This window comes from Stegastes partitus, unplaced genomic scaffold (genome assembly GCF_000690725.1).
Source record: "Stegastes partitus isolate 25-593 unplaced genomic scaffold, Stegastes_partitus-1.0.2 Scaffold909, whole genome shotgun sequence".
NCBI classification, from domain to species: domain Eukaryota; kingdom Metazoa; phylum Chordata; class Actinopteri; family Pomacentridae; genus Stegastes; species Stegastes partitus.
In genome coordinates, this window is record NW_007578640.1 from 236,053 (window position 1) to 251,972 (window position 15,920).

General features: G+C 40.5%; 1 protein-coding gene across 1 annotated transcript; it reads right to left on the reverse strand.

Annotated features, from left to right (window-relative positions):
* Positions 1-4,948: 4,948 nt before the first annotated feature.
* On the reverse strand, positions 4,949-14,514 carry btc (betacellulin, epidermal growth factor family member). The gene is made up of 5 exons (XM_008293760.1): positions 14,166-14,514; positions 13,444-13,551; positions 8,590-8,698; positions 8,147-8,290; positions 4,949-6,974 (listed from the first exon to the last, which is right to left on the reverse strand). The coding sequence occupies exons 1-5, from the start codon at positions 14,203-14,205 to the stop codon at positions 6,824-6,826; spliced, it is 552 nt and encodes a 183-aa protein (XP_008291982.1). The 5' UTR covers positions 14,206-14,514; the 3' UTR covers positions 4,949-6,823.
* Between the last annotated feature and the right edge of the window lie 1,406 nt (positions 14,515-15,920).

A 15,920-nucleotide genomic window follows, 5' to 3' on the forward strand; every position in this document is an offset into this window, starting at 1 on the left:
AATAATACCATGGAGAGAAAATTCAGTTAATCAAGTATAAGCCCTACACTCACAATTTGACCTAATAAAATTACAATGATATTCAATTAAAGTATCAAATGTAATGGTTTCATTATAGCAACAGGTATTACATATTTAAACATTAAAATATTAGCACAGTTTTCATGGAATATTTGGTTGATGACAATCCGATTTTATCCATCCATCCATTGTCTATACACCGCTTAATCCTCACTAGGGTTGCGGGGGGCTGGAGTCTATCCCAGCTGACTTAGGGGACACCCTGGACAGGTCACCAGTCCATCACAGGGCTACACTTACAGACAGACAACCAAGCACACTCACATTCCCAATTTAGAATCTTTGGATTGTGGGAGCTAGAGAACCTGGACAGAACCCACGCTGCACAGGGAGAACATGCGAACTCCACACAGAAAGATCCCGGGCGTCCTAACCGGGCCGTGACCCGGGGACCTTCATGCTGGGAGGTGCTAACCACTGTGCCACTTTGCAGCGCCATCAGATTTTATATACTTTTATAAAAACAAATCTTGCATAACGTTGCATCATAACCTGCTGTATGTGCTGCTCACACTATACTATTACTTATTCTTACTTTAACCTTCTGAACCCCAGGCAGCTTTTAGGTATTTTTTTTTCTGCTGTCACATTTTTACTTCATCTGTTACTGTAATATGAAGTCCTGCATCTCTATGGAAACAACACAACCATGACTAGAAGTAGAGAGAGCTCAGAAATGTCTTTAAAGCAGAATGACTGTTTTAATGCCAAAAATCATGAAAAAGAAACAGCAAAAAGCAAAAGTTGTTTTCTTGTTTATTTATTTGATAGAATTTAAAAAAACAAACAAACAGAGTGATAGTTATTCTGGTAGATTAGTCATAATGGCTCCTTAAGGATATCAGTATCTGGAACTCCCAACTAGTCAGTCAGAACTGATGAAGCCTCTTGGATGAGAGGTGAAACATCTTCAAGGAACTCAAGCAAGTCCAGCTGCTACGATTAATCTACCAGAAAAAAAAGGCAGCAAAGTAACAAATAAATACACAACACAATGCTCAACCACAACATTAAAACCACCTGCCTCACATTGTGTTGGTCCCCCTTGTGCAGCCAAACAGCTCTGATGTGTCAGGGCAGGAACACTGTGCCTCTGGCGGGGTCCTGTCTCTGACACCAGGACATTAGCAACACATCATTGGGGTGGGTGGGCCGTGGCATGGGGCCTCCATGGATCTAACTTGTCTCGCAGATGCTCAGTCTGGGAAGTTTGGAGGTTGAGTCAGCACCTTGGGCTCTGTTGTGTTTATTGTGCTGCTCCTGAGCAGTTTTTTTTGCAGTGTGGCGGGGTGCGTAATCATGCTGGAGGGGGCTGCGGGGAGCGATGCTGCCATGGAAGGACGTGACAATATTAACGTGGGTGGTACGTGTCAAAGCAGCATCCACAGGACTCAAGGTGTCCCTGCAGAACGGTGCATTACTATGAGGTGAGACATGTTTTTCCCTTTAGACTGTCAGTGGCTTTCATGTTGTGGCTGATTGCTGTATGTTGATTTCTTCTCAAAAATGGTAAAGAACAAATACAAATGAGCTTAAAATGGAAATAAAGTTTAAGGGTCTCGCAGATTAAATTCAAATGTCTGTGTTGAGTATTTTATTAGGCTCTTGTGTTCTGCTGACCTCCAGTGGCACTTATACAAACTACAGCCACTGAACACAGACAGGCTAGAACAGGACACAAGAACCAGCTAACTTTTCCCGAACAGCTCCCAATGTTCACTTTCAGCGCTGATCCGTGTGCCGCCCTATGTGATATCCCCCAACTGTTTGGTAGTCGAAGCACAGCTGTTGGAGCCACCAGCTCTCACACATTCCGAAGGGGAACAGATGGAGCTGTTGAGGCTGAAAAACTGCACTGAGTTCACCCCACAGCCACATTTCAACTGAGGTCTAATTTCCACCGAAGCATACGGTTGCTTAAGATGTTTCAAAGTTACACCAGTGGTTTATGAAGGAGATTTTTTACTGCGTCTGTTCCAGATCAAACATCAAGTTTGTCTGGTATCTGTCGTTCTTATCACCCTCAAGTCCAGCAGACACACCCCTCATATAGAAACTCTGCGTGCCACAGCTGTCACTCTTTTGAAGACAGCCGGCCACGCAGGCCACCTGAAATTAGGTCAAAGACATTATCAGTTTCGGTCCATACAGAATAAACGTCTCTGGATACGAAACTCCACCTTAGTGATCTGAGCAGTGGAAACATGCTGCCAGTTATTTAAAGACTAATTACACTCAGTTTATTGTGGTGTTTTTACTACATTTGAATCAACTCTCCTCATACTTGGTTTCATAATTAAAATGAGCTTTTTCTAGACATTTTGGGCATAACGACTAGCTGGACAAAATTGTTGGTGAAAGAAAAACCCACAACGGTCACATAAATAACTTGAGTCTGACAAAAGTAATAATAAATAAAAATTGTATGAAAATTAACCAATGAAAGTCAGACATTGTTCATGGTCTGTTGAACCATGAACCATGGTTCAACAGAATTATTTTAAAAAAATAAACTCATGAAACAGGCCTGGACAAAAATGATGGTGCCCCTAGAAGAGACTGAAAATAATGAGACAACTGGAGCAGTCTGCTCATGAGGAGTGGCCCAACATACCTGCTGAGCGGTGCACAAGTCTCACTGACAGTTACTGAAATCGTTTGATTGTCTCAAAAGGTTGTGCAACAAAATATTAAGTAAAAGGTACCATCATTTTTGTCCAGGCCTGTTTCATGAGTTTGTTTTTTTAAATAATTCTGTTAAACCACCTTTCAAAAGCAATGTCTGATTTTCATTGGTTAATTTTCATAGAATTTTTATTTACTATTACTTTTGTCAGATTCAGGTTATTTCTGTGACCGTTGTGGGTTTTTCTTTCATTAACCGAGGGGTACCAACTATTTTGTCCACTCACTATAACAAGAGCCAAGCACAAGTCAGTCAGATTTCCGACTCTGTGAAATGAATTGAGGCCAGCTTATTGCAAAATTCATGCAGCCAAGTCTTTTTCATACAATTAAATTTAAGCCGACTGTGACTGAAACTCTTTCCAGATAAGATGCTCAAAGGGATTCAAAACTTTTAGGACATAACAGCAGTCGAGAAGTTTCAGACGGCACGACAATGAAAAACACAACAGCTGCCAGCAGACGTTTAGCGGGAAAAAACAAGAAAGACATCGAAGGAGCTGCAAAACTTAGAGGAAATGTTTTGGTAATTACTCTCATTTGTTTTGTTTGTTTTCAGTGATCAGCGCCAGCGTAACTGCCTTGTTCTGTTTCCAATCCACCTGGACTGCAACAGACATGAGGGTCCTACCGATCTCCTCATCAAACTCTCAACAAGACACCAAATGAAATGTAAGCAATTTCTCAACATGTCAAATTATTTGTGTGAGATGGCCTCGTCTTAGCTTTTGGTCGTTTTCCACTTGAGGAACTTGCAGGATGTTCTTTGAATCTTTGAGTCTGGCCGTTTTGTGGGGAAGAAAAAGTCCTGTGCAGGTCTCGTTGCTGATTGATTAAATTCAGACGAGACAAATGGTGAACTCAGGAAGGACAACAAGCACTGTTTTTTTTTTCCATCTCGATGCCCTCGTTGAGGAGCAGCCTTTTGTCTAACGTCATAACGCTGGGCAAGCAGGAACCCAGAATAGCAGCAGAGTCGTATATTACGCTAAGCAGGAAATAATGCTGACTACGGACTCTCTGATGGGTATCAAAGAAATCAGGTTGGGGTTTTTCCACGGTAGGAGGGAGTTGGACGAAGTTCGCAAGTATATAAGGACATGTAATGCATCGTTATCCAGCCAAGTCTCGAGATTTTGCTCATGTTTGTTCATGCAGTCTCTGTTTCGAATAGACATTATTTACATCAGACTCTGACGACTGTTTGGAGATTTTGTCCTTCTCGTAGAACTTTTTTTGAGACCTGAAGTACCTAGCTGAGGATCGTTATTTCAATTATATGTTTTGATGACGCTGCCTGATCATCGCTGGCCCGAACCAGGCAAGCCGAGTCACTACACAATGGAAACAGAAAAGCTGAAAGGGCATTTTTCGGGGCTGTTCCTGTAAACTTTTGCGCTACCTTGTTCTTACACCAACATCTGTTTACTTGGCATTTTGTAAACTACTACTGCTACTAAAAATGCATGTATAGTCTGCATGAAAAGTTAAATACTATGCCATTTTTATACTGTTAACACATTATTTGCATACGCATAGTGTGCGAAAACAGCTACTGTTGTCTCTTTTGTGGTGTTTTGATCTGAAATTTAAATACATAAAGAAAGAAGAAACATCAGCTTTACTTTACTTTCTACGGATGTGTCTTTGCCACCTGTTCTTTCCATTGTGATGCAGATGATGTAACGGTTTTATATCTTTCCATACTTGCTCTAAGTGACTCTGACAGACACTTTCTGAATCATTAGCAGAGTCAGTACCAAGGACAAAGTCACACACAAGATAATTCTCTTTGTGCCCGCGGGATTAAATCACATTATGTCACAGGACGATACTGTGTTGTGTTCATAGTCTCACACTGGTATTTGTTGGCTCACACTTTGGACTCCAACGTGAAATACAGCACCATAGCAACGCAGCAACACAGTAAAACTGCATAATAAACAGGACTTGTTTGTTTAGATACTGCACATAGTGTATATTATGAATGTAGAAGTTATAGTTTCAGAATAAGACTGATCCAGATGAAGGGTTACAGTAGGGCACTGGGTATTCTGGAGAATCTGTGGGACTCAGTTGATAAATCTACATTCTGATGCCAGCAACAACTGTTAGTTTCATTGGAACAGATCGTAGGAGCAACATTTTTTCTTTAAATATTTGCAATAATGTCAGTGCAGGGTACATGCACAGAACAGTCGGCATATTTATTGATATGTGACATTAACAGGAGGAGCAGGATTCACTGACTTTGTCCGAACTCTCCTCAGACGACAGTTAGAGCTCATACTCGTACAGATACACGTTAAAAGTCCAGTGAAAGGCTGTCAGTTTGGAAAGCGTCTCGCACAGTGGAGCACTTTCTCTTCAATCTCTGCACACAGGCTGCCTCTGTAGCCTGGAAGCTGCTCGGCTCCAAATATACAGATCAAAAAAGCCTCCAGCACAAGTTCTCCTTGTCCTCCTCCAACCCAGGAGTCCAGAACGGCATCCTTTAATACGTACATAAGGCTCTTTTTGCATTGCTAATGTTGGTGAGTAACGATATTCTGTGTGAGTTTAACCCTCTTAACCCCAAAAACCTGGCAGTGGCTTTTAAAGCATGTTTTTGGGGGGTTTTAACGTAAAAAATGACATCAGTTGTCAGAGCCAGAAACTGTGAAGACAAAAAAACTCATTGGATTTTGAACTTTACAACAGTCCTTGAACTGTAGCCAAATCTAAGCTGAAAACGGTGATATTTCATCAAAATTGCTTTATTCTACTTGCCTTATTTATAAAATTGTCAAAAATAAACCTTTTGTTTTAACCAGTTCATTAGAAACGACAGAAATTCAGAGACTTTGTGACTAAGCCAGGATGAACTGCAGGCTGTGTTTACAGATAAAGGAGGTAGATGACAAGCATGGAAATAAATCAAAACTAAGTGGTAAAATATCTGTAGAATGCAAAGCTCCTGTTTTGTTTTTTTATTGTTTTGTTATTTTTTTAAAAACATAAATAATCAGAGAAAACCAAAGAGCTTTTTCCAAGATTCATGGTTAAAACTGTATCATACTGGACAGAAGACATCGTTGGATTCTGTCTACTTTGAAAAATGTTGGACATATTGATTACAGTTTTTTCTAAATCCCAAATAAATAAATAATCAAATCAACTTTTTTATGGCAGGATAACTTGGTCACACTACACTGAAGACATTTTTGAGTTTCCTCTACTTCTAGCCATGGCTGTTCTGTTTCCATTGAGGTGCAGGACTTTATACTGCAGTGAAAAATGAGTTCACAGTGAATAAAAATGTGTCAAGAGCTGAAAACATCCGGGTGGTGCTTGGGGTTCAGAGGGTCAATTTTGTGGATTGAGGAGTAAGTGATGCTAACTGTTGATTTTGTACTGCAGATGTCTAAACAGTGTGTTTTTGTGAAGTGACGCTAAAGCAAAACGAGCAGTGAACAGATTAGAAACCGTACAGAATGACACAAAGCTACTAAACAGTAGCTGCTGCTACTTGTAAGATTGCATATTTCTATACATTTATTTAAGCGACTACAATTCTCAAAAGTGAACATGGAGTGTCCGGTCCTCCTACAGTCTTTTTCCATGTATTTCAGCGTCCAAGTGTCTCCCACGCAGACCAGTGACCGGTCGGCCTGATCAACTGTTATCACCAGCTGTCAGCTGGTGTCACAGCTTTTTCCAACATAGCAACAATTTATTTAGCACCAAGCAGTCAGCTGCACTTAGAGAAAGGCTACAAGTGCCTGTTGCCCCTCAGCATTGGGGAAAAAAAAAAAAAAAACGTCCTTGCCACTAAACACTCCGTTCCAACTTGTGTTTATCATAAATCCAGGAAGGCATCTTCTTTGTAGTCTCAGACACGCTGTTCTTCAAAAGGAGAGGCACAAACTCCTGTCGCTCTCTATCCAAAAATGTCCTTCCTCTGAGGCCTCGGTGCTGTTCAGGGACATCTGATAGTTCGCTGCCATCGCTGTGAGACAAAAGGCAGTGGCTTCGCGTAAACACTTCCCAAATTTGTGGATGTGCTCGCTCAGACTTCTCACACAGAGTTGGTATGCAGTGGTTCTGTGGAGTCCGGTGTTAGGACCGTGTGTGTCGCACCGGTGTCCATCATACTGAGCTTCTCTGTGCCGTTCCTCGGTTCTTCCCTCCGCCTTCTTCCCCTCCGCCGACACAATCTGCACCGGCGACTGAGAGAGAAACAACCAGGGTGCATGGATGAGCCAAGAACATATCATTCACTTCATTTGAAAGCAACCGTCTGGAGAAAACACTTGTCCTGCTTTATTGCCAACTGTTAGATGAGGTAATTTATTGTCACTCTCGGCAGTTTAGCTCAGAATAAAGACCGGAGGTGTTAGAGAACAACCTCATTACCAACTCGTGACATGCTGCTGCTTTGTTGGGACTCCTTGGTGCCACATTACAGGTGCTTTTTAGCATCATTTTCGATGCGCTAGGTAGTCCTGAGAGACCTACAAAAGCCTGTAAATGTCAGGAATAGATGCAATGAGAAATGTTTTCAGGTGACAATTTTGCCTTGAAACATATGTTTAATGCTGTGAAAGCTTATATTTTAACCCAAACCGGGATCTTTTCCTAAACTTAACCCAACAGCGAGTGAAACCAAATATGACAAAATGATTTTTTTTGTCTGATACAGGACATAAAGCTAAGGCTCCTGTCACTTTTGCAACCTCTACCCCTGCAACCACCTTGTAAACAGCAAAAAATCTACTTTTTACATCAACCTGCAAGGAATACTGACCCTAGTGGCACTATAACCCCAAAGGAAACCTTCTACACATCTGTGAGCAGCTCTGACCAAACGGCAGTATTTGAGGTCTTAAGAATGTAAATGGGTTGGATGTTAGTTTGTGATGCATGCCACATGTTTAGTCATCAGTTTGACTCCTGGACATTTGCTGAATGTCATTCCTCTACTCTCTTTCTTCACATTTCCTCCCTGTCTCTGGTGCAACTACCCAACAAAGGCAAAAATGACGACAGGTGGTTGAGGCGAACAGCTGGCCAAGCTCCACCAAAAGGTCAGGAAATCTACCCGTTTTTAGTCGTAGGTGTTTGTGTGCTTGTGACAGAGCAGCTCCGCTTCTATTTTAATCAATCCAGCTGTTCACACCGGCCACGTAACGCGTCACTCGTGCACTTAAAGGCAACCCAAAGCATGTCTGAGTGTAGCCGGCTGGGCTCTGAGTGTTGCTTGCACTCTTAGCCGTCCCTGATCCTGTGCAGACACAGACGAGGCTGAAAATGTCAAACTGTTCCTTATGCAAGCTGATAAATCACATTTTGTCCGTCTATCTCACACACACACACACACACACACATACACAAGGCTTACTGTGAACAGATGCAGATGACAACAATGAGAAGAATGAGGAGCACGAGCACTGCAATGATGCAGACAACTATGACTTGTCGGTCCGTCAGTGGCACCGGCAAATCCACATATTCACACCTGGAGCCATGGTAACCAGGATCACACCTGAGACGAAGGAGAAGAAATTAGGTTCCTAACTTCCATTTTTCATATGCTTTACTGTGAGTTGTACTTGCACCCATCTGTTTATCTGCATCCACAGACACATTAGGACTCATCACAGAAAATCCATATAGCGCAGGAACATAATGAACGATGAAACAAGTCCGCTGCTCTTCGTGCATTTGTTCTGTTTGCAGAATTGTCTTTGTTGCAAAGCTCCTAACACTCTCTCCTCTTTACAGCTACATCTCTCTCTATATATTTTCCATCAATCAGTGTCTTCTTTTTGTTTTGCCTCTCACCTGCAGGACGGTGCCTTCTGTTGCTTCACGAAGCGACACTCCCCGTGGATGCAGTAATGCTTCAGGTGCTCAGGACATTTGGTCAGGTGGCCATTCCACTCCCCTGTGTCTGTTGTGTTTGTTGGAGAAATAAAATGACAGCAAGTTAGTGTCGCATTAGCGCTTATCAGCTGGTAACACGCTCACGACAGAAGCAAGGATGAGCGGAATCAATTAGTTCTAGTTTGATGTAGTTTTAAGGAATAGTTTTACATTTTGGGAAAAGTGCCTGTTTGCTTTCTTGCTGTAAGATCAATGCCACGCTCGCACAGTGAGGACAGAGGGAAATGGTTATTGTAGCCAACTATGAGCATCTTTGAGGCTCACCAATGAACACGTCTCTACTTCTGGCCAAGAAATAGTCCACAACCTAACGCCTCGTAGGACTGCAATACATGCTGGAAATCGGGATGTGATTACTAGTGACTAGTCCACTAAACTGTTAAACATTGCTACCCTAGTCAGCACCAGAAGCACTAGTCAGTTAGGATAGTCTGACGTTACACAGCCACCCACCACTGGCCTGTGAATCCCTTCAACTTCTCCCCTTTAATGTTATAAACCAAAAGGTGGAAAGTGAGACAGATGACATTTGCTAAAACCAGCACAGTTTGATAGTATTTCAATCTACTACAACTAAAAATATGGCCGTATGTAGGCTGTGTCAGAATAAACTGGCATAGAGCAGAAAAATGCACAACTACATGCAGCATCAAATGATTTTGATTTTGAATTTGAGTGCTGTTGTTGTTGCTGATTTTATGTTGTGTTGTTTTTTTCTGGTGTAGCAATTTATATTTATAAATTAATAAAGTTTTATTCTAATTCTAATTCTAGCACAGTTATGTTAACCTGCAACATGTTTTAAATGTTGGGCTAACTGTCAGCTCTTATTTTGGTGAATTCCCGTCACGTTTGGTTGGGTAGTGTACAACGTACCACACATTTCAGCCGCATCTGAAGTATTTTTGTTATTGAAGAAAGCAATTAATGGTTTCAAATGTCTCTTAAATAGCTCTACACTATATTTTTTGTTCATCACCTCATTGTAAAACAGAGCTCAATTTTGACAGTTTTCTGAGTGTTTTGTTAGATTTAAACCAGGCAGCTAGTTCAAATTTACATTTCTGTGTAATCAACACAAAGATCAGTAGTTAGAAGCATCATTAGGTGCAAGGCAGATTTGGTTACCTTCAGTCAGGTGAGCTGTGTCACTTGTTTCCAGTCTTTGTGCTAACCTAAGCTGAAACTATCTAGCCATAAAAATCACCAAACAAATGGTCAAAAGATGTGTTTGGTCACATGACACATGAAAGCTTTCTTTTTTACATAAAGTTATGTGCATAAACATCTCGGTTATGATTAGAAACACCCTCTGATTTGTTCATAAAAGCACTACTTATTTTATAATGGTGACTTCCTTCTTTGCCCCCAGGAGCAGAAAATGGCATTAATTTGGCAGCTGGGATGCAAAACTAAAAGATACAGTAAAAAAGAAAGTAATTTTCCATTATTACAAATATAGTTTCCAACTTTAATGATAGATAGATAGATAGATAGATAGATAGATAGATAGATAGATAGATAGATAGATAGATAGATAGATAGATAGATAGATAGATAGGTCATTTATTTTGTTGTGAAAATGCTTTTTTAAAAATCTTTAAAGATATCTCTCATTTTAATGTATTTTAGTGTTATTCACAGTTACAGTTCTTTTTTATTGTGGCATGTAAGTTAAAGAATGTTTTAATGTATTTCAGAAATATGATATAAACGCTAAAAAAAACAGATTGTTTTAGAGCGTATGGTCTCTAGAGGGTTTGGTCATTTTAGCATTTGCTGAAAAAAGTTTTTAATTGGAGGACATCCTCGTTTAAGAGTACAGACACGAGAGTGGCGTCAACCTTCTCATGTCAATAAAGACATCTGTCTCATCGAATGAGCAAATGAGTGTATTTCTGTCTGTGAGTCACGTTCTGTCAGTTTGCTTCTTTGACCCTCACCTTCTAACATGGCCTTGTGTATAAATAGACCGTTTGCAACACAATCCAGAGGGGAAGCCTGATGATGAGTGACGGGAAAGGCCCAGTGTCACCCCAGATCTCATAACCCACGTGCCTCAGTTACTCAAAATATTCACCTAATGAGGCAAATGAAAAGTCAGGATTCCTGCTCTCCCTGTTTAACTCCTAGTGACCTCTATCCTGTACTTTACTCACGATCACACACGAAAACACGCAGCTGCCAGTAGGTCATAATGTTGAACTTCTGACCAACAGTTTCGCGTAGCACGTCTTATACAACGCTATCTTTACAACCCACTCCCATTAAAATTATCTTTGAAAATGAGCTCGTAAAACAACACTGCTGTTCAGGTGACATCAATGGGAGCGCTCCACTCGTTAGCCGAAACATGAGACCGGGCCTGCTGCCGTGACCTCAGTTTAAAGAGATAGTCTGGGAAGTGTGTCTATTTGCTGTCTTGTCGAGAGAGATGATAAGATCGATACCGCTGTCTTGTTTGTGAGCTATGAGCCATAAATACTTGAAAAAGGGGGGGAAAGGTGCACGTAAGTGTCTTCAGCGCCTATAAAAGCTCACTAATTGACTTGTTTAAACTGTACAACAACCAAAGTGTGAAAAGATGCTTTGTTGTGAATTCTTTCTGTGTAGACAAAAAAAAAATGTATGTGGTGACTATTTGTGCTAGTTGCCTGAGTTAATTAGCTCTATCTCCAGTGCCGGCGTTCTGTTTAATCCCTTAATTGATTCATTATGACGGCTGATGCCAGAAGTCAGTGATGTTGTTTTTTATGCCATATTTAAGCTATTTTTCGGGTTAATGGCGTTCTCTTTAAGATGTTGTGATACCAACTAATTAAGCTTGACGTATAATGAATTGTACGCCGCCTCGGGCCATCATTGCTGCATTGTGTGAGGTTAATTAGAGATGCACATTTGAGCGCATTGTCGTCTGGCAGCAGTCGACAGTTGGGCTTATTCGTAATTGCTGCTGCTTAAAATCAGGCAATACTCATGTTCTCTTTTTGGGTGTTTTAATTGCAGAAAACTTCTGCCACAATGTATCTGTGCAGCAACCATCTGGAACCACTTTCATGTCCTTAAAGAAATTCAGCAGCAGTCGTAGCTCTCCGGCAGCAGCCCAGTAAATTGCCCATCCCGTCTACTGGGGAAGAAACCCAACATGCTCAATGTGTTTCATCCTATATCCAGTTTTTGTGCGCGGCCGAGCTAACTGGCTGCAGTTTGATGTTTAGCAGACAGATATGAAAGTGACGTCCTTCTTCTCATCTCTCTTCTGATTTTTTTTTGCTTGAGGGCAAAGAACCTACTTTAAGTTCATTTAAAAAAAAGATTTGAACGCTTTAATATTCACCTAATTTTTTACTTGAAAAGACTGTAATCTTGGAATTTATTAAAAACAGTAGTTAGACAAGAACTCTACAGATGATCGAAAAGGTAAGAAACTATGATTCTGCTCCCTGTGTGCTCGTACTACTGATGTCGTATCTGAAAATGAGCAAAAACCTTTGAATCGTGACGGTTTATACTTTCAAACGATGTTACTGACATTATAGCCGTCCCCTGAAGGAACTGAAGTTTTCTTCCCTGCAGCAGTTAAACCATCAAAGACTGCAGTTAATTAGTTGCTGTAATTAGATCAAAAACCCAACAGATTTAGTTGAACCTGACTTTACGCACCAGGGGGTTGATCAGGGGTCGACTGATGCATATTGGTAGTTGTAGAAAAGGTGAGTGATCACCAGTATTTGGAAGGGATTTGCATTAAAAAAATAAATAAAAACACGAATGTAAAACTTTTGAGTAAGACGAAGTCAAACATAAAACTTTGTTGAAAAGCTTCGGTCTATTTATGTGTCAGGTCGGTTTAATTAAAAGAGATACTTTTTAACATCTACCCTCGAGTGTTGATAGACTTGTGAGGTGGCTGCATCAAAGCCAAAGCAGCGCATTTTTAAATCAATTTACTGATCCTCCTGAATAACTAAAAAAAAAAAACATAATGATACCCATAATCGGAAAAATGGTGAATATCCTTTCTGTACACAGCCTTTCTTGTGACTCTGCCACCATCAATTGTCTCAGTGTTTTCTGTTTTCCTCATTCTTTTTACACTCTAAAAGGTAATTCAAGGGGCCTATTTTCACTACTTAATTAAATGATCAGTTGCAATATTTAAAAAAAAAATCATGTACTGATTTACACAAAACAATGAAGTTGCAAACATTACTTTGATGGGTTGTGTTAAAACAATAATGTTGGGATTTGCATCAACTTAGCACGGTGTGTCATTTAAACTCAAAATTATGCCATTGTTAGTTGATAGTTCAAGTTGAGGTAACGTAATAGAACTGGCTCGGTAACTTCAATTTTCTTTCCTGGGAATTCAGGAGTTCAAGTCCTCTATGTGAACATGCCTGAATCACTTCAGATGGTTTTGACTAATAACTAAAAATGCATAGATAGTAAAGGAAAAGCTAATTCCCTCAACTCACTGTACGTTGTTGGCTGAACATAATTTCATTAGAAGTTATCTTATCTCAAAGAGACTGACGAACAGTTGCGTTAACTTTTTTTGTTGAGCCTAAACATAATCAGTATAAGCGAGTCTATTTATAGTCATGTTTGCGTGTTCATATTCACATCTGTTCTCAGTCCATTCATCCACTAAACCTACAGACGTCACACCAACCAACACATTTATGGCATCACGGAACCGCCCTCCCCTCGCTCCCTCCCTCCCTCCCTACGTCTCCGGTCCATATCTACCTGTGCAATTGTCTCTGTCGCCATGGAGATGACAGTGGGGCACAGTTCGATTGGCAGACTCATCGGTGGCATTCCACTCTGCCAGGCAGTATTTGCATAAGGCCAGAACTGCAGCCAGAAACACAAACAAAACGCCGATCACACACAACAAATACGTGCACACACATGCACAATGCGCAAACATTTTAGCCAATGTGTGACCACATTCCAGTCAGAGGATTTGCATAGCAGATGACAGGAGTTTTACTACAACACATGCTATAAATAATGTTCCTGGTGACTCTCGGAGCAAATGTTCACTACTGACTGCACAGATAAAGATTTACACAGATAGGTATGATGATATCACAGTGAGTTTGTTAATGTAATGCTGGGGGGGAAACCTGTTTTGACAATGTTTAGTAATGACTGAGGATATATTGCTTGTGTTTGGGCTCTTTATTCAATCATTAACTAGCTGAAGCTGTATTGCTCAGTAGAAAAGCACCGTCTTCAAAACTTATTTTAGCTGCAGTAGTTTAAAAGCACATGGATGTTAATAATTAAAACGATACAGAATGAACTCATACAATGGCCAGAAACAAATAGGAACTATATCCAAACATCATTTTAATGTGTCTGTTTGAACGTTTCTGAACTCTACTATGATAAATCCCGTCTTCTGTTTATGACCAGTAAGAAGAAGAAGGTAAGCAAAAGGAGAAAACAACAGCGATTCTTACCTGTTACTAATCCTACATAGAGTCTGTACACCTTGGCCATCTCCTCACTTGATAAAAGTATTCATCCGACGTATGCAAATTCTGTATCTTTGACAAATAGAAGTCAAACAATCTTTTCTCAGAGGTCAACGACCTTTGAAAAAGGTGTGGACAAGCCGTGGAAGTTCCCCAGTGGTGTGTCGTATTGTGGCTCTTCATTGATGGCGCTTAAGTTCATAATCAGTCAGAAAAGCTTGAGGCTGTAACCGAAGCGTACATACACACACACACATACACACAGAAACACACACACACACACACATAGACACACACGTGCAGCCCACAGCGGCTCTCTGGACTGTGACTGGACTCAAACTACAGTGTGTGAGAATAGAAAAGTGGGTTGGCACTGAAACCCAACTCTGCTCCCTGCTCCCCGCCCACACCTTTAAAGGAGAAGATGACTCTATTCAGGCCTCTCAGGTTGTTTCCTCTTTAAAGAACAAGTGCGCCTTTATACCTGACCTTCCTTCTCTTAAGAATGAACCGACTGGGTGGAGCATCCATTGATACTAAACAACAACCTGTTCACCAGCAAACGACTTCAGACTCTATTGATGCATTCCAATCCATTGTCTTTTGGAGCTTTGTGGGTTTTGTGGACCAACAGAAAGCAGATAAATGTAGAACGACATCAGATGTGGAAAATGGACTGTTGCAACGTTTGGACTTCTTGTGGGTCTGGACTGACTCCTGCAGAGTTTGAAAGAAATGGAAGAAAGGTTAAAGAGACAGATGGATTCAGCCAGTGCTTTACTTGAGTATTTCTAGTTTGTGCCACTACTGCACTACATTTCAAAGTGAAGTGCTGCACTTTATACTTCCCGACATTTATGAGAGGTACTTTAAGGTCAAGATTTTACAAACAAACATGAGATAAGCCCGTAAAAAAGTGGACTGTCATAAAACAAAGCATCCAACAGCAATGAAAATACATTAAATTAACTCCATATTGACCAAATATATCAATGAAGTCTGTCTGCTTACATATGGATGTATCAGTAACACTGGTTTAAAGAATCATAAATGATAGGGTAGCGTTCATGTGGGCCCATATTGTGTATTTTAGTTTTGATACTTGCTGCACATTTGGACAGTTCTTCCATACATTTACCTTAAGGAGTATTTTCTCTATAGGTATCCGACATGTAATTTACTAGTTCTACATTGTTATGTAACCACTTTGGCTGAGGTAATACATTAAATGAACTCCTAATACATCCTAAACTCAGCCAGCAGATGGCAGAATTTGACACTTTTACTCAATGATTATGACTTTTGTCTTGTGACACTTTAAATAGTGCCTATGTTTTATATAATACCGTCCTGTCACCTTTTTAAACCATACCTGTTTACGCCATGTTACAGTTAATATCATTCTTAAACTTATCCTTAAACCACCTCTCTCATGCCTTTCCTATGATTTTCCTGTTTGACAGAGAACCAAGCTGCGTAAGAATTCCTTTAACTAGCACCTTGAGCCATCGTAAAGAGAGCCACAGGAGCCAAAACGGACCCATGCAGAGTTGGATCTATCGCTACAGCTACATACAAACATTAACCTCGACCAAGCAGGGAAATTTTCTGTTCTTTGAGTGGGAGAAATTCAAGATCAGCACCACTCTCATATGAAGCTACTCTACATTTCTGTTTCGTTTTTGTTAATTATCATATTCGCGGCAAAACTAAATAACATTCATGGTAATGCGTCATCAT